The sequence below is a fragment of the Homalodisca vitripennis genome, chromosome X (assembly GCF_021130785.1).
Source record: "Homalodisca vitripennis isolate AUS2020 chromosome X, UT_GWSS_2.1, whole genome shotgun sequence".
Lineage (NCBI taxonomy): Eukaryota > Metazoa > Arthropoda > Insecta > Hemiptera > Cicadellidae > Homalodisca > Homalodisca vitripennis.
Window position 1 is genome coordinate 55,598,567 of NC_060215.1, and position 26,587 is coordinate 55,625,153.

Below are 26,587 nucleotides of genomic sequence, written 5' to 3' on the forward strand. Positions count from 1 at the left end.
ATAACTTCAGTGATAGTTAAGGCGTTCGGGAAGCCAACATTACCCCTCAATTTCCAACGTCTCACTCTATAACATTATCTAGTTGCTTTACATATCCTAGTGTGATTTCGGCACTGTAAGGGTTAATTCATTTGTGTCAGAGTTGCTTTGAAGATGGCAGTGGTGAATGTTTCTCAATTTTAAGTGTTTTTTTATCATGCACGGTGGAAGTTGTATCAGCATCACTTTCCGCTGCAAAACAATGGGCACCGTTTAGCTTATTTGCCATTACTAATGTTTTGGCAGAGTTAAGGGTACCAAATTGACTTGGAGAGTATGACTCGGAGTTCAGTGGCGTTTAAAATGGCTGGCAAGAGATTGCAGATTTGTTCTCTAGCTGTGGTTTAAGGCAGTTCAATCTGTTGTCGGATCCCTTTCATTTCCTTTTGGATGTTGCTTTAAAGACCGTGTGACGAGATATAGGTTATGAGATTGAAAATCAGCTGGTGAAATACTTGGCTTTCTTTCTTTATTAGCGAAATCAAAGAGGGGTCATTCTGAACTGATGCAGCAGAGTCGCAGAGGCTCGCTTTTTATTCTGGCTAAGAGCAGCGTTTAACAAAAGAATATGTGATGAAGAGAATAAAATGATCAGAAATAGAAAAGTAACAACATATACTATATCAAATCAGTTTACATAGGGCCATGAATACTCTCCAAAAGAAAAGCCGAGTGTACAAACGTGTACAGCGAGCTAATGATACCGCGAAGCAGGCAAGGGTGTCCTTTAAGACAATTACCATAATACTAAATATTCAATCTTAAGGTTTGAATGTTTGTTTTTGTATTGTGCCAAAATAGTTTTGTACGATTAGAATTTGGCATGAACTTAGTTTAAAGTCAGAAATTATATTTGTGTTAAATATGTATAATTATACATGTTTTGAGTTATTCATTATGTTCATATGATATCAAACGTGTTCAGTACTGATGGGCTATGAACACCACTAAGGTTTCGTCTTACTAGCCTACATCAGTGAAATCTGAACCGAATACCATGACATTTCGCATGAAAGTTCGATCTATTTCGTTGGTGGCCATAGAAACTGTTTCGTTCTCTGACTCCAGGGTTCCGAAACGACTTTATTCACATCAAGAACAGAAGCAACCATAGGATATTTATTCGGACTTATTGAGATAAATACTATTATTCTGTAGTAAACAGATCTGAGGAACCAATCTTAACCGCTGCTCGTGGTTCATCATAATCCAGGTATATCTTGTAATTTCTTTGTCATAATTACAATAATAAATCTACAACGACAAATAAAAAAGTAAATGTCACTCCGATATCCAATAATTTACAGTAAGTACACAATGAATTACTTTGTACTTGTAGTCGTATCCATAAGGCCTATATGGTCGAGTCAATGTGCCTCCAAAATCAGGGTCACGGGTAGGTCACATAGGAAATGCCAGGTAGCAGGTAAAATTCTGTTATAGAGGCGTTGAAAATAGGCGCCACACCCGTCGTTCAGTGCCGTATCCTTAAGGGGGAATACCCCCCGAAGAACCTATCAAACTGTATCACCATCTGGACAAGGTCTATGCCAATCTATGAAAAAATAAGTTTCAACGCCATTTTACGTTAATTTTTAGTGTTGCTAAGTTTTTTAGTAACGATTACACCCATATATATATATATATATATATATATATATATATATATATATATATATATATATATATATATATATATATATATATGTGTGTGTGTGTGTGTGTGTGTGTGTGTGTGTGTGTGTGTGTGTGTGTGTGTGTGTGTGTGTGTGTGTGTGTGTGTGTGTGTGTGTGTGTGTGTGTGTGTGTGTTTGTATATATATGGGTGTACATATAAAAAACTTATTAAACGGGTATGTACTATTGCTATCGCCCAATAGGGAATTCTGGGGACGCCCTGCTTCATTCTTCGGTTTTATTCCTGGAGCGTGGGAGGGTACGGAAGGAATTGAGGCTCGACCGTTAGTACAATAACCGCACCCCTCATCCTCACATTCCAGGGCGCCGTCAACAGGGACACTACCAAAATTAGGTGTGTATAAAACTATTAATTCTATAGAATCACGTAGTGGCGCCAAGACCTTTTTTTATGTATTAATCATTTGACACCGCCCTCCATTGAGATTCCCATAAAACTGTATGTTGTTCTATAATTGAACAAAAAAGGTAAATCATTCTGATTATAATATTATATGATTAAGCCGTATAGCCTATAACAAAATGGCCTAATATTGCTAAATTTCCTTATACATCCTTTCAGTCCTTTCATTAGGAATTTGTCAATAACTCTTTTCAACCAATGCCATCAGCCATTTACTATGTGGAAAATAAGGTCAGGTTTTGTTGTTATTGTTATGAAGAGTTCAGATTTCTCATTCTTAGTTAATATGTTCAAACATTGCTTGTTTAACAGCTTTTAAGATGTAACTAACAGCTAAGTAAATATCTGACAGGTCCTTCTTAAAATATTGTCGATAGAAAGATCCTAGAGACTTGAAACTCGGTAATTTTGTTCCTCTTGGATTGATTTTGAGGTCAAAAGGTCAAAGGACTGCAAAGTTACAGCAGCAGTTAGGTTAGTCAGGGCATGCAACACCACTTTCAGTCGGCGTCATAACCGTTTGTGTCCTTTCGTTGACACCACCTGAAACTGCCCGCAATTAATAAACATGAAATATAAAATTGATAAACTAAAAAATTTTGAACTATCGATCACAAGTTTTCACTAATCTAGTAAAAGGTTGAAGTCAGTTCCGTAATGACTTTCGTTGCGTTCAGCCAAGTCCTTCGAAAAACCCCGTTGTATCAATTTTTATTGTTCGTATTTAGTATAATCTTATTGAAATCAAATTAAACTTATAATAAAGTACGTTTTCTTATTTCCTCTCTTTTATAGTTTATGTAGCTGCTTAAAATATTCCCTTTTTTATATCGCTTTACAATGTGAGCGAGTAGAGTCCATAAAACACACAACTACTACACAGTCTAAAGAGTATAATGGACAGCCTTTGAAATATATTCCAACATATTATATAATCGTGCTTATGATATAATTAGTGACGAATGGAGCACTCTCAGAATGTAGCTCCCAAACGAACCCTGGGGCCAAGTATCAAGAAATATATTCCAACATATTATATAATCGTGCTTATGATATAATTAGTGACGAATGGAGCACTCTCAGAATGTAGCTCCCAAACGAACCCTGGGGCCAAGTATCAAGAAATATATTCCAACATATTATATAATCGTGCTTATGATATAATTAGTGACGAATGGAGCACTCTCAGAATGTAGCTCCCAAACGAACCCTGGGGCCAAGTATCAAGAAATATATTCCAACATATTATATAATCGTGCTTATGATATAATTAGTGACGAATGGAGCACTCTCAGAATGTAGCTCCCAAACGAACCCTGGGGCCAAGTATCAAGAAATATATTCCAACATATTATATAATCGTGCTTATGATATAATTAGTGACGAATGGAGCACTCTCAGAATGTAGCTCCCAAACGAACCCTGGGGCCAAGTATCAAGAAATATATTCCAACATATTATATAATCGTGCTTATGATATAATTAGTGACGAATGGAGCACTCTCAGAATGTAGCTCCCAAACGAACCCTGGGGCCAAGTATCAAGAAATATATTCCAACATATTATATAATCGTGCTTATGATATAATTAGTGACGAATGGAGCACTCTCAGAATGTAGCTCCCAAACGAACCCTGGGGCCAAGTATCAAGAAATATATTCCAACATATTATATAATCGTGCTTATGATATAATTAGTGACGAATGGAGCACTCTCAGAATGTAGCTCCCAAACGAACCCTGGGGCCAAGTATCAAGAAATAATGATTTCTTAAAATAAATTGATTGTGCTTACGTACAACAGGTTTCTAAAGACATTATTGAGATATCCGAATTCTATAAAGTGTTCAGTTCAGTCCACAAACACGAGAGATAAAGCTAAAGAATTGGTTTCCCATACGATAAGTACACTACGGATCCTTTAGACCCATTTTTTGCTGAAACATTGAGTCGTGTCATTTAGAATGATGATAAAAACGCAAGAAGTCAGCCATAATATGACGAACTGAGAGAGACAATTCCTTCCGTACAATTACTCCAAGCATATCTGGAAAACTTCAAGACTACTCACGATACAACTTGAAGTTTGTACGGGGACTTGCAAGTACCACTGTACAGCAATTTTGGCTGCGAGCAAAAGTAACCTCTGTCGCTGTTTCTGGCAAGAGTTGGCTTCAATGATGTTTGAAGCATCAAGCAGGATTCTGTAGTTTTAAAATATTGGGATCCACATAACCAAGTTCCTCCATGCTTTCAAAACAACACCTATGTTTTATCCACATAGGCGAACTTATTAATGAGGTCTTCTGAAAGTAAGTTTTTATCGACTTAAAGAAAGTACCAGAATTCAATTAACATTGCATTTCCTGTTTGTAAGCCATTAAATTATCTTAGATGAAAGAGACTAATATAATAATTATGATCATATGAGAGCAATGTTTCGGATAGAGCAACAATCCTAGATTCAATAATCTGGTTCAATCCTCGTGTCAGTCAAGGATGGAATATCTTATCGGATTTTATTTGGAGGCCGACAACAGTTTTTATCCAGACAAGTTAAGTCGCCATTGTTTATTCTTGTTTTTTTCATATTCCGATGATTCTGCAAGCCCAATTGTTTTATTATCGTGAAGCGTTCCTCAGAACAGGCACATTTGAAATCCCCAAGCCAAATATATGAAACAATGATCACATTCGTCTTTATACACAGCCTACGTGAAAGAAAAAACTTCCAAATTTAGTTAGATTAATGTTGCTTGTGATGCGCCTATCTAACATTTAACCATGTTAGAAAAAGAATCATCTCACCAGTGACTTTAAAATTGCTTATAAGCATACCCTTTTTGTCTAGTTAATAATATTGAGTATTTATTGTAAGCACAATTAATTAAATCGCTTAAATTAAATAGAACACTGTGGACAATCTAAACAAATAACCACTGAGCGAGTTGTTTCCAGTTCACTGAATACAAACTTCATGTTTTTCACGTGAAATATTTTTAGAACAACGTACTAATTTTAATTAAAAAAAAACTTTAAATTAATATTGTACACCTTTTGTTATAATAATTAATCAAAAAAAATTTAAATGGTGGCACAATTTTGAAATTCTATAAGCATATTGTTAAATTTCACTAAAGATGAAGTTAAGTATCCATAATATCCATAGTATAAGTATATTTTAGATACCAATGGTTGCATAGATAAAACGGACACCCTATATATCAGATGCCTACGTCTAAATTACAGATTGTATACAAAAATGCCAGTGAATATAACAACATTTTCTAAATCAACGAAGTACAAGAGATCTTTCAAGAAATAATTTACAGAAACAAGGCTTAGCACATTAGGGAAATAGATTTACAATAGAGGATTTTTTATATCTTTTATGATATTAGCACGATTTTTTTAACTAAATATAATTTTAGAATTCGGCGACCGACTTACTGCTATGGATGCAAACACTTGTATCCCAATACATTTGGATTGTTTCGATGACTAAAACTTATTTGGTATTACGGCTGTTATTCCTTGAGCAATTTAACGCTTCCCCCTCAACCAGATTTAGGATTCAAAACATATGATAATCTCATCGGGGCATAATATTGATGATGGATTAATGTACATAAATATCATTATTGTGTTTTACAATATAGATATCATCTAAATAAGTAAAGATTGTTTGTTGAGGTTTACAAAAAACATCCAGGATTCAAGTCTGTGACAGGTCAGTTTTCAGACACTGCGCTAAGAATTAACCCTTCCAACCATAGCTAGGTCATTATGTGGTAAAATATAAATTGTTTATAGCAATAAAGGTTCAAAATGCCCGCCAACAAATTTCCAATAATCAGTGATTTTACACAATATTTTGTGAAACACAAGAACTTTATTTTAGTGTGTAGCTACCATATATGAAAAATAAAAATAAATATTCCACACAACATTTCAATGTATGTTAAAGAAACTAAATCCTCTTATAATAGTGTAACACAAATTTACATTTAATACATATTCAAAAATTATATATATAAACAAAAAAACAGCGTCGAAATAGTTTTAAAGCTCTTACTGTTAGTTCAAGTTTCCCTCACTTAAGATTTTTTCAAATCCCAAATTGTTTTTCTAAGCTACTGGGATTATTATTTACTGTTTCAATTATCCATTGTATATTCTGATTGGTATTTACAATTTATTATTGTTTTACGTATAAGCTGATCTTTCTAACCTTTAACACATAATTCCCTTATGATAAATCTACTAATAGAGGTAAACAAGGGTATAAGGCAATTTTATAAAGAGCCCACCAACCGTGTAAACAGTGACGTGGTCAACAGTTATTATCTGCCTATGGCCTGTAGTTACTCCTCCAAACCGAGCGAACAAATATAAACATTTGCTAAGGAAACAGATTATTAGACTAACACTGATAACCTTATCAGATAATGAATAAGGTACTGGACAGGTACAGACTGACCAGATACCGGAAGTCAGGATGTTACACAATCGGCTGCTTTGTCCACTGAGCTGAAAGGGACGATTTGTTGACAATACTTGTGGGCTGTGTGAGTGGTGTGTGCCTGTGTGGCCAATGTTACTTTTCTTTTATATCCTAATTTGTCGCTTACACTTTTGTAATGTATATTTATTTACGGGTTTTATTACTTTTACATACATATTTAATTGAACCTATTTAATGGACAGACTTCATTTCCGTCGAAATGTAATGTTGGCGATATGACTCAATAAATCGCGTGACCTCAATAAAATTAAGAGATGCTTTTCCAAACGGGATATTTCAAAACCCTTGGTACTGAAACAGTTTGTTAACATTGTTCAGTTGCCTACTGTGAAATAATTGTATTGCAGCACAAACTATTAAGGTGTCGTAATGCTGCATAAATGCATCAATAAATGCTGATTTCTCGTGCACTTCTCATCATGTAATCTCGACACTATTAACATTCTCGGTGCCCTACACTATGCTGGCGCTCTAGGAAAAGAAGTAAATTTTTAGCACACTCGCAATTTTTATCATTGATGGTTGTATTGACTAAAATTCAACAAACCACATTGTATCTTTCCAATAGACGTTTCTGCAAACTGAGTTAATTTTGTACATTTTCGGTAAAATTACAATACAGTAACGGATTTTACCGACCGGACTTTTCAATAGTTTTACCAGCCATGACCTCCCCATCCTTCTTTCACTACACACTAAATTGTTTGCTGTGTTTTCCTAACTCTTCCGCCTTCTCAACAATGCATCGTGTTGTGTGGCCAAAGGTACTTAAATTGTTTAAGAGCTTGTAGTTTAACTTTTCAAGCTGCCCTTTCATAACGACAAACTTGCATAAAATTGTAACTTTCATTTTCGAATTTAACACAAATATGAATTAGGGTTGGCAAAAAATTGTATTAATCTTTTGCTCGCACACAATTAACTTTACAATTTTTATCCTCACATATGAAAATCCCAATAACCCAATGGTAAAATAAACCTTAACTGCACACATGATAAGAGATTAATGATACGCTAATTAGATTCTACCTAATTACTTACTAAAGAGACATGCCCATCATTATCATACATCCTTAAAACTATAGAACTTTCATTCAGGTAAATATTCCCTCACTTTATACTTAAACGTAATCTCTTAATGTGTTACCTAAAAAGATCATCTCGTATACTTATAAGTTAAAAATATACTCGGATACTTACGAACAGTGATTGTAGTTTTCGACTTCATCTACTTAAGGCCAGCGCATTCCTATACTAATTCAATAGGTTCTTGAAAGCTACTTTACCATCAGCTAAATTCCTATTGTCACCACACAATTAAGTAGAAATGCACTTTTTGGAGACTTTTGAAGAGAAAGTATACCGGCAGTCTCAGAGACTGAACTACGCTATAACGCAAACAATGAACTATCGTACGGTTTTATTAGCTTTCTCATTAACAGATTCATGTTTTTACGACTCAGGGCACCCACGGTCTGGGCCGAAATAATAGAACATGCAACCAATTGTTCAGCTCTAAAAATTAATGCCCAGCATTTCAGTTACACTACAAAACCGCCTTAGCAGCGTTAGGTTACTGATGCCTCCTTAATAGTTTCAATACTAAAAATACTGGTTCCTCAGAACCACCACTACTTCCCATTACAAATAGATAGGATTAAGTTTTTAACATGCCAATCTAAGACACAGTTACTTATATTACTATATCAGATGCAGATAAAAACTTAAAATAAATACTTAATCTACCTCTCTGTTTGTGGGAACAATTGGTAAAAACATTGATGAAAATGAAACAACTTTTTTCCCTTAGGCGTGCTCCAATTAGTTGTAGTATACATTCATATAAAGCGCTTGATTTTAAAATATTTATCCTATTTAATAGTGACTGAAAATCACTGGATCTTCCAAATCCTTCTTCATTCGCTTCATATTTTTTTACCATATATTAGCCTAAATACCTAAATATTATCTCATCCATTTTAAATCATTTGTTCCAAACCAATCTTCTTCCAATGCAAGATGGCTTCTTAACAAATGTTTGTTAGTAAAGGAGCATCATTCTAAAAACTATCACTGTACAACAATAATATTATTTTGAAATGTTTTCATAGCATTGTTTTGTGTACTGCAGTACTAGAAACTATTCTTCATTTAATTAAATATTGAATTCATGTACTATATACAGTTTATCAACATATGATAATAAGCTAGATATACGAACCTGACCTAAACCTAAAATACGAACTAGAGTTTTCTTTGTTTCAACTTTAACAGTTCAGTTTTCTCACACTAGTGGTTATAACTAGAATAATGGTTTTAAATAAAGAATCATTAAAAACGAAACTGCCCTTATCTCTCAGGCAGGTAGAAACCTCGTCCAGGGTGTTCCAAAACAGGCTTTATTAGTATTAGTGTTTCAAATCTACTCTCAACCAAATTTAAAACATTCTCTTCTCTTGCAAGTTTCTATAATTTCTATAAAACAGGCTGGCTCGTTTAAAAATCAATGCATTTGTGGGTGGGGGGGTGGGGGTTTAAATGCCTACTCCTGTTGATGTTTCGTACATGTTTTTTGTGCTTTGCGAGAATTGTGTTTGGTGTGTTGTTCGTGTTAAGAATGTTTTGGAATCCAGTGCCTCAATGGACTTGAGTTGTTGATACAGGGCCAAAATAAAAGCTGAAGCCTTGAGTTTCTCGTTCAGGCCAATTCTGTCTCACGCTATAGTACAACATCAATCACACGGTAAACAATGACTTTTTTAGCTGCACAAAAGTTAAATTCAAATTAGAAATACAGTAATTACTTTGTTTATCAATTAGCTGATGTCTAATTAAATTAAATGAATATGGTTAATGAGACGAGTATGCAACTAGGCTACAATTAGCAATGAAATAAAACTTAACCGTGCATTAATCACTGTTAAGCCATTACACCACTCATAACTCATTTTTATACCTTTAAAAGTGTCTCTATCAGAAAAACACCTTTTTGTTTTTACTATTGGTAACTAACTATGCAGCGAATAAAATAGTTCAATTTTTTCTCAGTAACCGATTTTATATTTTAAACCATAATTAACCAAAACTAAACCAAACCAACTATATTTAATAGATTTTTCATGGTTTTTCTATTTTTCTTGTAGGGAAACATCAAATTTAATATAATTTCGCAAATGAGTTTATGGCATACAAAATAATGTGTTTCTTTTTTTTTCTTAAATATAATTAAATATAAATTATTAATGTACAATCCACAGCAGTTTTGTTGACGACAAGAAGAATCTCCTTCATTGCAATTAGTTCTAAAAGGAACTTGCGCTGCTTCCGGGGTGACGAGTATTCAGGATGAATAAGATTAGGGGTAGGGGCCGCCGCTTGTTGATACCCAGTGAGGAGACGGATACCTGACAATAGAACGGGTAAACATCCCCTCAAAATATAACATGTCCCCTCAAAACAGGGGAGAGCTCTGATGCTAAAGCCCATTGCATTCAAAGCGGGCAGGAGAGGGGAAGCCATTACCCTCCATTAAAACCCTTGACCATTAAGGAAGCTAACTCACTCTAACAGTTATCCTTCACAGTCAACTATACCAACACCCTCCTTATGGCCCTTATGGCGCTGGGTTCCTTTATGGCTGGGAACCCAGCGGCAAATAACGCCATTAAAGAAATTACTGTTCAGAAGAAATTGGTTTGGAGATTAAAATATTGAACATTTTGAGCTTTCTGTGAAAATTCATAGGAATAGTTTTTTAACTAAGAAAATTCATGTTTGCCGTGAACCACTGCAAACGCAAAGAAGAAGTAAATTATGCAACATCCAACCTTTATATTTTGTATGATGCATTTTTTAGTGAATAATGTAAGATTTACTCAAGAAAATATTTCACAAATTGTCAATGTAACCACATGACTACAAACTGTTTAAATTATAATGATTTACTTTAAGAAAAACTCTTCGATCTAAAACTTCTTTAATGAGTAAAAAAGGAATGTTTACGTTAAAACACTAACAATATATATTTAGAGTATAGCAAGCCATTTACGTCACCAGTAATTACAATATTATCTTATTATTAAAATAACACCTATTTTTCTCCCCACTTCACTTGTATCAACTTTCTCTTTCCCTCTTCAAGATTCGAAATGAAAAGTTAAAAGTAATATCTTTGGTACCTGCCATGTCGACCTGCAAATTTAACGATTCCCTTATTGTCAGTGCAGCTGTGATCAAAATGTAACAAATAATACTTTACTCTAACATTTTTTAAAGTGTTCACTACGAATAAAACAAAATTATACTGAGCTGTCTTTAAGTAAAAAATATACCAGCTCATTCCTACAGCTGGATCGTTCTTTAAATTATAAACTTACCTTCTGACGTTCCTCAATATTGCGACGTTACAACGCGTTTCGTCAACACTGTGATACCTTCAGGGTTCTACGCATTAAGGCCGCCTCATACCCCACTGGACGGATTTAATTCCTTGGACCTCCACGGGATTCTATCTTATACCGCGAACGACCATCCAACGGATGGACGGACGAATTTGTTTGCATCTCGTCTTTCTGTTGAATAGCTATCTCCGTCAGGGAAACATTGAAATAATGCCATTTAGTGTACGTAACTTGGTGTAACAGTGAGTTTATAATAAGTTTACCATGGACTGCTACTGACAGTTTAGCAGTGATCACGAAAAGTCAGTACTACTGTATTCAGTTAATAAACGAAAACATTGGGTACACCCCACTAATAAAAACAGAGAAAGGTTTGGTGAATCCCACCATTCAATATCAGATTGAGAGGAGGAGGCGAAGAGAGATTCAGATTTTATTTTACACTAAGTAAAGAGCAATTCGAAGAGTTTTTGACATATATATAGAGTGATATACAAAAGGAAGACAGGAATTACAGGAAATCGATCACAAGCAGAGAAAGGTTAGCTGGATGTTTGAGGTAGGCTTTTTCAAACTATTAAGGACCAGCAAAAACCAAAGGTGCTTTTTAATTAATATTGGCAATAACACAATTACATTGATCAAAACCCAACATTTATATTTTGCTTTCTACAGTAAAAGACGAGAAATATAATTTTTCTAATATTTGAAGCATTTTACTTCTATCTTTTTCGCCATGTACTAAAAATTAAACATAAAAAATATTGAACAAATGCTTCAAAACATCGTTAATAATAGGGCTACTATATGCCAAGAATGGACTAGGTAATCTGGCAAGAAGCTTTAAAATAAGAAATAAGTAAGCAAAAACTGATTTTTGAGGTACAAATTACACGGATAACACGATTCAGCTACCAATAAAGACATCACGCGGCGAGGACATAGCCGGGTGGTGTCTGTTGAAGTGATGTGCGCATGCGCAACTGAAAACGTCTACGCGGACGTCTGTAAAAATCGCTCGGCAAGCAATTCTAAAACATCCATCTACTGGCCGAATTTTCTTCCAGCGGTTGGACGGACGCCGGTGTGCGGCGTTCAATTTAATAAACAGTCGAGTGATCTGTACGGAGCGTTCAACCCATCCGTCGAGTGGATGGACGATCGTGTGGTGTGAGGCTGCCTTTAGTCTTTAGTTGTATGTTGAAATTAAAAACACATAGTACACGACACATTCCACATAACACAAATGGATGCCACGACGCTACGGCCTCACGTTCGCGCGTGCCGGGCGGGTGGTGTGCAACTGTTGGAGAAGTAGGTTGTTCACCGACTCGTCATTTCCAGCTGCATTACCGTGTCTAACAATGAATTAGCTTGTATGTATAATTGATCCACAAAGTTAACAACACATGTACAATACATGGATACACTGTAACTTACATGACTATAAATAAAATCAGTGGCTAAATAAATTCCTGTAAAGCCCGACAAGGATCATTTTAACGGCAGCGGGGCATATAAAATGCAATGTATGTAGTGATTGTCCCAAGGACAAACGGGTAGATCATTCAAACCCGTTTTAAGGAACACCTTCCAGAGAATATTGCTTCACAACGATCAAATTACTGTGCACATCTCATACTACGTGGACACAACTACTGCAATATAATTCTAAAACGCAAGAAAAGTAGTTGACATTAGTACACTTGAACATTATGAGATACACACAGCAGCAAAAAGTGACCCGTAACGTACTGAATTATAAAATAAACATTCAATAAAAATTGACACGGTAATGCATCTGGAAACGATTGATCGGTGAAAAACGTTCATCTATGACAAGTTGCGTCCTTCAGTAGTTGCAAACCGTCCGTCCAGCACGCGCGAAAAAGTGGCCATCGCGTCGTAGCGTTGTGTTACATAAATATTTGCATTATTTATTTACATGCTATAGTGGCATGTATCATGTGTTTTAAATTTTAACTTACTCGTACAACGAATCGCTAATACATGGATATAAGAAGAGGTCGCTGCGTTGACGAAATAGTTTTAAAGTCACAGTATTAAGGGGAAATCAGGTATATCAGTTTAAAAACAATTTAAAATACAAAAAACAAATTAACTTGACTTATAAAAATCTGTTTTTTCTACACGACTCTTTATGAACACTTTGAAAGAAATTCTTTTTTATTTTCGATCTATTTGTCTTCGCAATAAAGCTTGTTTTTGTTGTTTGGAACAAAACATTTTTATTTGCAACAAAGCCTTGTTATGTATCGGTGTTTTTATTAAGCCGAATGCATCCCACTTTCAAATTTATTGTGGTTTTTATGTTTGAAAAGACGTTTTTTGCAAAACCTGTGTTAGACCAAATAGTGCCAGCAATTGGATTTTCGACTATTTGAATTTACTTCGAATAAAAAAGTTAAAAGTAAATTTAAAAATTTACTAACGAGTTAAAAAATATATTTACCAAGTAAATTATAGTATTTATTGTAATAGAATTTAAACAAATGACACCATTGAATCAAATATTTTACTTACAATAGTACACGATTTTTAATCAAAATAATATGTTTTTGGAGAATAAACCGTGCTTTAGATACTCCTTTCCAATTGTAGTTCTTTCCTGATAATGTAATTATAGCTACATGTGAATTGCGGACACTTAAGGTCTTATTGCTCAATCAACAACCATTAAACAGAAACACTAAATGCCACGATCTCGTATATGCTTTTGAAACTGATATCTATACCTATCTTAGTTTGCAAACAATCTAATTTTTAAAGGAAGGAAATATACCAAGTCTCTTGCATTTTACCCTCTGTTGATACACGTAATCTTCCTAAAATCCGTGGAATAAATGTATATCTACCTGCAAGTATCTCTTGCTTATTAAATGTTCCATGACAACCTTGCAGAAAGTGTTGCAGACAAGGCTCATCCTAATTACGAGGAACACAGACATTATTACGTAATAACCTTTGCGTGTCTTTCGTACTCACTACACAAAAACAACTTCCCTCCCGGTTTATTGAAGCGGCATTAACTTTGTCGTTAAGTATACAAGACAACCAAACTAAAGCTGAGAAACGAGTATTTAGATATAGTAAAATCAGATATTAATGCATGATATTTCATACATCTCTCTCTCTCTCTCTCTCTCTCTCTCTCTCTCTCTCTCTCTCTCTCTCTCCCCCCTCTCTCCCTCTCATATATATACGCACACAGCATATGCGAGAAGGAACTTTAGAGATTATTGATAGTTGAACTCGTGATATAACAGTCGATTGTTCATTTCTTGTCTAAACCCAAATTGTATTGGAGCTATAAATTTTTAATTGCGTTAATTTTTACGTTTTTGCCAACAATTCAGAAAAAAAGGAAAAGCAATGATATTTCCCTGTATTTTTCGACGGATTTACTTTGCTCTTATTAAAATACCAGTTCTACTTTGGCAAATTTCAGTTGCTCTTAAAATATTTCCTCTTATAAAATATGTGTTTGAACAGGTACTTTGTGAAGAGACATTTTAGTATGTAACTTGAAACGGAATCTTCCCCTGGTACCTTATTTCTAGATAATAATTTAATTTAGTTTACTAGTTAATTTTATGATACATGAAGCTAATAAACTGAACGAGAAGGCGAGCAAGTTCTGAATAGGCTGACATGACCAAATCTTTGGTGTTCATTAGGCTGCTCAAGCGCAAGAGTCCGACCAGTAGAATCATTAATATAAAAACCTATTGAATTCGCCTATAATGGATTTCTGATTGCTTAATAACACTGCATATCTCTAGTGTTATTGTTTTGTCAGCAGGTTACATGGCTGGGGGCTTGCCCGCTCAATTTGTTAATTATACGAGTACTATACTGCTGACGTGGGTTATTTGAGCATTTTCCAGACAATCCCTAATAATAATGTTTTTTAGCGTATTTAATCTACTTTCAAATTTTATTCCTAAATATAATAAATTTAATTTTTAATCACTTATCGGTTGAATTGCAGTTTACTAATTTAAAAAATTTGTCTTGAATAGCCATAGTTTGGATATCACTTGTCTTTCAATGTCAGTTTTTTAAGTTTATTTTTGTTGAATTTAATTTTTCTTTCGATTTTTGAAAGGGAGATCGCCTTGTTCATAACACCAATAAACTTATCAAATGAACTGTTCGTGTCGTTATTCATAAATACAGACAAGACCCCAAGCTTGAAATATTAACAGTGCTTAACATTTGTGTCGTATTGTATCCGTCAAGCGAGAACACAGAGGCGTCATTCTCAGTGGATAACCACGTTTCAATATATATCAATCAATATTATTATATCAGGCTATACAGTAAACTCATTGGATGCCCATGCAAAATCAAATTTCTATTTTGCACTTTTAATACTCTGAGGATGCACAAATAAATATTTAAGATGATCCAAGTTTACATTAAACGTTTCAGTTTTAGAAGTTGTTGTATTTAGAGACATTGTATAGCATTTCGTTTCAATATTATTTTCATTTGAAAGATTAATTAATTGTTTGTAGTAATACATTAACCTTCTTCAAATAGGCAGTTATCTGTGTTATTAATGAAACGAATTTTGGAAACCATACAGGTAGAGAGATTGGTATTATTACTAGGCTCAGGACTATTTTCTCATCTTATTTTGACTTTTAAGTGTACTTTTCGAGCAAGTAATGAAATTATAAACAATCAAATAAAACTCTAAAATTTGCTCAATGTAAACAGATATAAATCATTACCAACATAAAATCATTCATAAATTATATTATTAAGATAAGATATCATATACACAAAACACAATATATAAACAAGAGGGCAATATATCATAGCATTCGCTCTTATTATCATTCTCGGATATTTCTTCTCCTCGCATATTGACTATATCTACTAAAAAAAAGTAGTTTGTTTCGAGTCCAGTATAGTTATCTTGTTTCACAATGTAAATAAATGCTATTAATCACTTCAGATAATTAAGTATCATATAATATAGGAGTTATGTTTTAATATCTGTCAACTCACACAGTTTAGTCAATTGATGATACAAATTATGAAAATTTTTGGCTAGTCCATTACAAATATAAATTAAAAATTCTTTTCATTCTGGTCCTATTTCTGTGGATTTCTGTTACGAAAAAATGTATGAATCCAACATAGCTATTAAAATATTTGTATAATAGAATATGAAAGATATGTTAAAACGCTTCAGCGAGTGACGTAAAATAAAATATAATAAATATAAAGAACTGATTGCTGAACGTCACTACTACTCAATACTAAAATGTAATTACTGCTATGTTGCTAAAAGTGGAGTTACAGATTTTAGATACTGTCTGAAGTAAGATAACATAGTAAATTTATAATTTTATCATAAATTTATCAATGTCTGGATAAGACTATACATTTATTATACTGTCAAAACCCCCGTATGTATGAATAACATACGTATATGAATATATCGTTTTCATCATGTGTACCACATTAGGATTAATTAACTAATACGATCTTGTGAATCATATTTATTCATATTCGTATTGAAAAAAATACCTACATCAGATGGGCTTCAAAATATGTACTATACCTTGTAAAAACAAGTCCGAACGTGGTATTCGATTAATGATTGCTACCGACTATTCTCTTTCTCTGTCTCCGAAAGTGTTTGATCATCACAGCAAAACTGACTACGTACGCTCTTTCTCTGCCGCTCGCTGCCAGCTGTTTGTTTATGTGATATTTGTATTGCGTATTAGTAGTAAAAACTTTATTACTTTACAGTAAAACTAATAATAAATTGTTGTCCCTCTCTTTTGTCGATTCTGAGTTTAGTAACTTGCATTTAGTGTTGAAATATTGACATAAGTTTCAAATAAACTCTTCGCTTTAGGTGATAAGTTAGGTTATGAACTGGGTTGTGAACATTTATTTTACATTTAGGTCAACGTTGAGTAAGTGAAAGCTTGTTGGTGACGACAGTGATATATTAGAAGCTCTAAATGAAACATACTCGTATACAAGCTTGACCTCTCAGAAATCGACACTGATGATGAATATTGGACACGTTTATCTAATGAAATTGATGACTCAAATGTCGGACAAGGATTATCACCCTCCTCTGCCGATACAGATTCTTCATTTGAAGATATACCTGGGCCAACCCTTCTGAACATTTGATAGGTTTATACACACAAAAACTGTAATGAAAATAATGTCACAAATCTGGTAAATGAAAAGAAAAACCATTGTAAAACATTTAGAAGTGACTGTTAAGATATTACTATGATAGATGAATCGACAAGTCTTGGAAACAAAATCATATACAAAATGTGTTGATTAAATATATAATATATAAAGTTGGTAAAGAGAAGCCCCAATTTTTTTATTCCTATATCTTGTTGAGCTGTGTCATCAAATGCAAAACTGTACCAAAGAGCATCCTAGATTGCTTAAGAAAACATGCAGGATACGAGCAATCTACACTGGTTTGCCGAAACATGTCATCTCCTGGATTTGTATCTCTAATACGGCATTCTGTGTTTTACGCAAATAAACTTATATAAATTGTCCGGCATTTAGAGGATATGGAGGAAAAGTCTAGCACCAAACCCTTAGAGCGAAAAGAGCTATCTATCAATGGAGTCAAATTTGGTAAAGTTCCACGGTCAGAAAATAAAATAACTCCAACAGAAAATCGTCAACAATTGGTGACAAGCGTCGTAAATAACTTGCAAAAAGTAATGTTCCCTACGATTTTAAAGCACGAATCCTATGTTCGAGCACACTGTTTCGTCAAATTCATTCATTCATTCATTTTTTTTTTATTTTAGTATAACAGTAACCAAAACATTTGATTTCAGTGTTCTTTACAACAAACATCCTATATTTCACTGCATTAACTTGGAGATATTGTTATTTAGCAATAAGCTATTATAAAATGCTTTACTAATTTTATATCTTGTAGCACCAGTATCCAATAAGCACTTTCTTTTCATATTTTTATCAATTATGGCTTCAATTAGACGCATATTGTTACAATCTCTCACATTTAATATTAAATTAGGTTTTCTATAATTTAGTTTACTCAAATTTTTCATTAAATTTGCATATATTTTCATAAAATAGCGTTTTTCTTTCCTCACTGCGTGATTATTTACAAAATATTATTTTTAGACTTTTTAAACCGGGAGTGATTTTTTTTAGTTGTGTACAATAATAAATACCTTTTCTCTAACAACTATTTTTTTCTTTCTAAAAAAAATTTTTTCTGACCAGATAATGTTCTAGGTCTGAGGAGTTAAATAATTTAAGAACAAAGTAAATAATTGATTTTTTATAAGTGTGTAACTTTAAATACTCTATTTTAAATCATTTAATTTTAATTTCTATCACAGGAGTTCTAGAATTGTAAACGAATTGTTGTTATTTAAAACAAAGTCAATGCAATTATAACAACTATTAATTCTGGTAGACCGTTGGTCTGTAAAAAATAAGCATCTTGAATTTCTTGTCTGTTGATTTTTAATTTTTATCAAACGTTGGCTTCTTATAAATTGATATTGTTTAGTGAATTAAAGAAAACGGTTTATTTGAATAGTCTCTAATAGTGTCTATGAATAATTAATTATTTGTCAACATCTCTTTCATCGAATACTCTATTCCAATGTTTATGTTGCAATGTTTATTCGATAGTGTTCTTAATAAAAATAATTTATTTTATCTTTTTAGGTTCAGTGTTCTTGCTTCCAAGAAAGATGCTGTTAAATAAAAGGCTACTTTGTTACGTAGGAGATTAACAAAAATGTCTAAACCGTGCATCCTCGCCAGATCTCAGGTTTATGCCTGTAATAGTTTGTCTGAAACTGTAAAAATATTTAATATGGCGTTAGAGTAGTTTTTATGACTATTAGAATGACATTACAATCGTCAACAAACAAAAACAGATTTATTTTTCGTCGATTTATATTCGCGTACGTTCATTAATTATTACGATAGTTATTTACCGATCGCTATAACGTGTTTCTGTCCCACTTTGTGTATGAAAACCCAAAATTAGACATTAACAAAATATCGTGTTTTCTAAATAATATTTAAGTTACATTTCATATTTTCTACGTCTATATTTGTTCATTGCCGAGCGTCTCCCGCGTCAATGCGCAATGCACGCAGTGGACATCAACCGCTCAGCGCAGCGGCGGTAAAAAACAATTACTAGTTTCATGCCTCAAACTTTGTATAGTTGTATACACAGTAAATATACCATCTATAACAATACATGTCGATGTATATCCCAATATTTTAATCAGGGACGGTATCGTTTGAAATTAAGAAACATTTAAATGTTAAATACATGTGATTTTAGTAATACAAATATACTCCCATATTTTCAAGTAAAAGATATGTATCCTGCAAGCCCATTTTATAATGTATACATTCTAGGTAAAATGTTGAGGATGTGTTTAGTAGTTCGTAAGATATAGCCATTTAACCGACCCTCTGGTATTCTCTTTACAGAGCGGTCGTTTTCTTGAAATTCTTTTTTGTTATCCTGCGGTCTCCAGAAGTTTTAATGTTCGCTTATGTTATAACTTTTATAAAGCATAAGATAGCATTTAAGATAATCTGGGGGTAGTGGGGTGCTCCCGTACCTAAGCTTAACTGGGAGGTACAGAAAATTTGTAGTGGTACACACTCCACCTCCCATTAGGTCATCCCAGATACGCCTATGTGCATATCAATAGCAGATTGGCACAAATAATATGTGCACCTAGTGGACGAAACACATGGGGATGGAGATCTCTGAGGTCGTAGTAACGAATACTCTGTATTGCAACATTTACTTCTAAGTTTAATTGTGGTAAATAAAACCTTCAAGCACCAATTTTAAATGTTAAATAAAAATTATGACTTGTCACGTTGCTGCCAAAATAGAGTAATAATGAACTAAAATGATATCTTGGAGTGGACCTAGTGGTTCCAATGTTCTTTGGCATTTTGTCTACAAACTTCATTACTAAAAAAAAACTCTAAAATTGACTTCACGTTGATTGTCATGTGTGTCGAATCACACACGCAGCATCAGCATCTTGGCCCGAAATTGCAGACACAGTAACTAAAAGGAATAAAAAAGGAAGAAAGAATCAAATTTGGAGAATAATTATTATAGTTGAAGTTGTACTCGGACAAGAAGCATGAGGTGGTCACTGGTGAGCTGTCGATCAGCCTAGTTCCAGATTGCTATGAGTGCCAATTAGTTCTGGGCTTCAATCCTGAGTTAACTTTCATGTGATCAGTGGTATGAATTGAGATATTCAACAGACATGTCACCATATACCTTAATCAAAGACATGGTAGACAGAGACATAGAAATCGAAATAGATTTCAATTAAATATGACCTCCCAAATAAATATTTTTCAGTTAACTAATTGTACTTACTCTTAGGTAATGCCAAGTAGAATAGTCTATTACTACCTATAGTAATACCCTGGGTAAAAACTTTTATGTCATCTATAATTAAAAAGATACCATAATGAAACATGTTTTAGAAACGTTTGATTACAGCTTTTGTTCAAGTAGTTATGTATATTTCGTAAGTTTAAAAAAAAGGAACTGGTGAGATTAAACTAATGACAGAAAGAAACCAATTTTTTATTATAGTATTAAAAATGGATACTTTTTCGATCAAGATACAATAATATCAATTGATCGCTATGTTGGACAGAGTCAACTTAAGGATCTCTAATGTTCACTGTTTATTACTCTTTTTGAGTTATCAAGAACTTTAAAAAAGGTACCACAAAAGTTTTACACCTTTTAAACATAATGATGTTTTTAGGGGTGATTAAAATATAAAACACGTAACCTCATCAAGTGACACCTCATTTTAAAAATCTTGGAAAAAATAAAAAACCTATTAAATTAGAGGTTTTTGATTTGACTTTATATGGAACAGCAACTAACTGAAATTAGAGTTTTAAACTTGTTCAAACAATAACCACTTTGGATAAAATAGACAGAAATTGGTCATATCAGGGGCTCTATATATATATTATATAAAGGGAAGTTTGAAAGTTTTTAACTATTCAAACATTGAGATGTCAGTAGGATTTTTATGATTTCCAGTTTATCTTCACATAGTATATGTAAAAAAAAGACAAACACCAGGTTTAAAGACCCAAAATGAAGAAACACAAAATTCATCTTAGCAAAACTAAACATAAAGTAGCATTCACTGACCAGAGATAACATTAGGTTTACAAAAATGTCCATAGTCACAATAGCGATCAAATTAAGCTGTCACTTAAAGTGAATGTTTTAAAAATCTTATTTTAAAATTTTACCTTGATGTTTTAAACTAGACACTTATCTATGCTAAAATACCTGCTGATGTTAAGAGGGTTGATTATTGAACTGTATAGCCTATTCTTAAGTTTTAGAGCTCCTTCCCTGGTTTCCAGTGAAAAAATAAGTTCAGAAGAATCTAAACAAGTTTATGCTATATTTAAATAATAAGTTTTTTAAATAACCCAACAGATTTTTTTTGTAATAATACAAAATTGGTTTGTTTCAGGATTTACGGCACCAATAACTTCAGTGATTACCAAGAGAGATTATTTTTTTGAGTTTAATGTGATGCTCAACTCAATAACTATCATCATACAAGTCTTCAAGTAAGATACTTTAAAGGAAGTAAGGATACAGATTTCTGGTGAAAAACTAAAAGATGACCGTGTCATACACAGCAGATATAGCGAATGGAGGGAGGTTGGTGAATATATGGCGTGTGATGATAAGATGGCGGGGCAGCTTATATAAGCTGATCTGGCAAGACTTGTTATTATATTGCATTCTATTTGTGGCCATCAACTGCATGCACACATATCTAATGCCAGTATACATGCAGCAATTTCTGAACAAGCTCAAAGGTTATTTGTCCTCAAATATCACCTCGTTTCCTGTGCCATTTGTGCTGAGTTTCTTTGTGGACCAAGTGGCAGTTAAGTGGTGGCACCAATACCAGATGATCCCTTCCCCAGACACACTCGCTCTGTACACAAATGCGGCCATTCCAGGTAAGGACGAGACGTCTCGGTTGATCCGTAGGACAATCGTCAGATACGCTGTCCTTTCATTGGTTCTCACACTTCGCAATATCAGCACCAGAATCAAGAAAAGGTTTCCAACAATTAAGCATGTCGAAGAAGCAGGCTTCATGTTGCAAGAAGAGAAAGAACATTATGACAAACTTGAGACCCAAGTAACTGCCAACAACTGGATGCCTTTAGTTTGGGCTGCAAACATTGCAACCCACGCAAAAACTTTGAACAAAACATCATCTGACCAGTGTTTACGACTGGTGATCACTGAACTGACTGCACACAGAGATAAGTTAGGTATTCTGGTGGGTTACGATTTAGTTAGCATTCCACTGGTGTATACTCAGGCCATGGTAGTTGTGGTGGTCAGTTACGTTATTATCACTCTCTTCAGCAATCAGCCATTCAACGATAGCAGTGAGATTAGTCTGATAGGAGTCACATTGTCTTCTTTGACAAACTTCATCATTTACGTAGGTTTGATGAAAGTTGCTACTGTGATGTTGAATCCATTTGGAGAAGATGATGATGATTTTGAACTGAATGCTACAGTAGACCGGCACATCACAGCAGCATACATGATTGTCGACGAGATGCATGAAGATGAACCGGAAGTTGTCAAGGATGTGTACTGGGATGAAATTGTTCCAAAGGAATTACCATACACTATAGCATCGGCAGGTTACCGAAAGCTTGAACCAAACTGTGGGGTGGATTCAACAGACTTAAGCAAACAGGCAAAAAACAGATTCAATGGTATGAAAAGAAGCTCCACAAGGTCTTCTAACACTTATTATAATGTACAGAAAGCAAGTGCAAACGGTATGGAAAGTTCGACTTCAAAATCCGGTATATACTACAATGTAGAAATGAAAAATGGAACAATAGTTGTGCCAAAGATCAAATCAAAATCTCAAAAAAATAAGAACAAAGTCAACCCCAGTATATATTGGAAAAAAGAAGAAGATTCAGACCTATACGAATTTCCTGAGAATATTAATTACATACCCCCTGATCAGCCCAGTACATCGAAGCAATATGTTGGCCAAGTAAAGCGATACTGAGTAACATTAGATACTGTGTCATAAGGTGTATTTTAATATAAGACTGTGAGATATACTGCATTGACGTCATGGATTCAAGTTCACTATTTATTGTAAAATTATTTAAGTATTTGATGATAATGTTTATAAAATATGATGTATGGTATAATTAATTCATTTAGTGTACTGATGTACTCACTCAGATCTTTTCTGTCTGGTTCTTTATTTCTATTTAACTTATCAGAGTTCACTAAAAATCTTGAACAGATAAAACTGTTTATTAGAAAGAACTTAATTAGTGAAAATTACAGTCAAAAATATTATTTTACATCAGTATTTGTGTATTATTATGTAACATATGTTTTATAAAAACAAACAAAGGTGTTCTCTCAGAATTTGTTTACTTGTATAGCATTGTAACAATTAATATTTCCCACCGTTAATATTAATACGTCTAGTCAGCAATAACAAAATCCTTGAAACTGTAATATTATTCAGGTTCTGATAATTAATGTGGATGAAACACTATTAATGCCACTTAATTACTTATTTCATGCTGGTTTAATAATATTGAAACTAATTTGAATAGTCAAATGGCTTAAAGCTAAAAATTGTGGATCTCAATACTGCTCAGTATTATATAAATGTATGTTAAGCTGTTTAGAATATCATAATCCACGTTTTACACATAATATTATTACTCATACAACTATAGTTTACTTGTGACTTTTTCAATATTAGGATTAAGGACTTACATTGTATATGACTTATACTGGCTCACTGTCAAGGGTACATGAGGTTAGAGTCCAAACATTTAGGCAATAAACACAATTTTAAATACTTTAACTGTGAGATATAAAATTTTGTGAATATTGTTGACAGATTTCGTTAGTTTAAAATGTCTTGACAGTGACCACTGAAGATTTGTGTCCAAGCCCAGCGAAAAATAGAAATAGGAAAGGAACACTAGCACTGACACTTTCTCGTTGGCAGTTCACAGTGCTAACTGTCGTGTTAATTGTTATGTTCCTTTTCCAACCCAAGCACAGCACTGTACCGTAGTCATTGGTATCTATAAACTATCTTATAAGTCTAAGAAAAATTAATGTTTATTTGTTCACCAACACTGTGATAAGTTAATTCATTGTGTAAGGTGTACATTTTTGTAAGTTAGTTCAAAATTAGTGCAATACCAATCAATTATTTTGTTATTCGTATAAGAGATAAAGAAGACCTAGTTGTACTGTAGCTTAGATCCTCAGGTTGGTGCCATGTTTATATATTCTGCTAGAACAACAGAGCTATTCTATGGGGGTATTTTATCTAATATGTGGGAGACTATATCTAGTAAGCAGTCCAGAAGCACTAGAGTTCTGCTGATGGTCATGATACGAATATGAATAAGTGACTTGCTAAAGTGAGGAAGTCACTAGAGTTCTAACTGATAATTTGATCTAACAGCTGGTCAGTTCCAAAATATGTTTTTTTGCGATAGGGCTCTCACTTACCTCTATGCCCTACTGATTATCCCACTGACCAATAACAACTGATCATTAAAAGCCTCATAGAATCAGCTTTCAAAACAGCCTTGAGGCCAAGAATGCTACTCTCGTAAAAAAAGGAGGTTTTAAAAGAAGTAGAATGGAAGATCAGTCACATTCATCTTCACTTGTATATTCAGATTCCATTCAAATCTTGTAAATTTGTTATTGATAAATTCTATACATTTAAAGATGTTGTATACCGGCATGTCTAAATAACAAGTCACATAATTTTTGAAGTGTAAACTAAAATGGCTTAAAAATCATGAAAATGTTTTTGATTTATTTTTATATCTTGCTTATTAATTAAGTTTGTCCCATTTCTGATGGAGTATTATTAAATGCTTTTGTCTCCGTACTCTATATTTTCTCGATTTGTGTTGGGAAGATGTTTCTTACGCTTTAAATGCTGAGTTTATGAAAAACTTAAAGATTAGTTCCTTATTTTTTGTTTCTTAGTCCTAAATAAACATTTTTGTCAGCTACTGCTTCTTATATTACAAGAGATCTTAAGTTTATTCCTTTGTATACCAAAACAGGTTTGTCTGCTTCACTTAATTACTGCATTTTTGTCTTCAGGGAGAATTCAAGTGATTACAAAAGCTGATATCTGTTATTTTTTAATAAGTAGTAATAATATCTGTCTGTACTTAATAAGCAGTATGTATACGCAAACATATTGCAGATTTTATCCTGAGTATTACCTTGTATTATTTGTTGTATAACTGTGAATAAAGTGTACATTTAAAAATAATCACAGTAACTTGTTTGTTTGTACATTCCTACTACCTAATATGTTATATTCTATGATGTAGTATCCTCACATGAAAGAGATACCATGGACCTTCAAACCATACACAAGTATGACCAGCAAGCAAGTATGTGTGCTGAAAATGAAGTAAGTTTATTGGAGGAGTAAAGTGATAATATCTTTACTTGCTATAAGAACAGATGATATGCAGCAAACAAATGTTTGAAGCACTGGAAGCTGTGAATTTATGAATACATATGGTGTTGCCAATGTGCTGGTGAACTTTTTGTCACTACAATGATGCTCCAGCACATCGTACATGTCAGCAATTCAACACTTGGTACTTTGTGCATTGTTTTAACAGCCTATAATAGGGTTGCCCCTCACTTTTAGACCTCATTTGCAATGAAATGAAATGAAATATATTTATTGTCATTAATCAACAGTAGTTGCAATAGACATAGTCAAACTTACACAGCCTTTGTGTAGCCTTAATCTTAGATATTAAAGGTTACGTGTCAAATTAAATGGGCCAAATAGAATAAATTTATAGTCAACAAAAGTGAATAAGATATTGTAAATCTACATTTAAAATGTATAACAATAAGTGTAATAAGTTAAAAACATATAAATGAATAAAACATATAAATAAATTAAACACACAAATAAATATAGATTCAAGTAAAAATGTACATAACATCTTGGATTACAATTTTACAGAATTGAAATTCCCATTTTCAAATTCAGTTACACTATAAAATGTTTGACTAAGCAACCAATTTTTAATTTTTGTTTTAAAAGCGTTAATTGGAAGGTTTCTAATGTTTAAGGGCAATTTATTAAAAAGTTTTATACAAACAAAGCTAAAAGACTTTTGAGTTTTACTCAGTCTAGCATATATTACATCCAATAGATCCTTGACCTCTGGTATTGTAACAGTGGATTGAACCTCTCGAAATAAAACTATTTAAGTTTTCCTTGACATGGGTGAGACTGTAGAAGATAAATAGACTAGGTAATGTGAGTATTTTAAGCTCAGGAAATATAGTTCGACATGAATCTCTATCCCCCAGACCTT

General features: G+C 33.3%; 1 protein-coding gene across 1 annotated transcript in view; it reads left to right on the forward strand.

Moving 5' to 3' along the window:
- Window positions 1-25,521, forward strand: part of LOC124369007 (bestrophin-2-like) — a 40,338-nt gene extending 14,817 nt beyond the window's left edge. The window contains exon 2 of the mRNA XM_046826613.1: window positions 21,649-25,521. Coding sequence (XP_046682569.1) covers window positions 21,802-23,238 — 1,437 coding nt within the window. The 5' untranslated portion in view covers window positions 21,649-21,801 and the 3' untranslated portion in view covers window positions 23,239-25,521. The remainder of the gene's footprint in view (window positions 1-21,648) is intronic.
- Window positions 25,522-26,587: the final 1,066 nt, after the last annotated feature.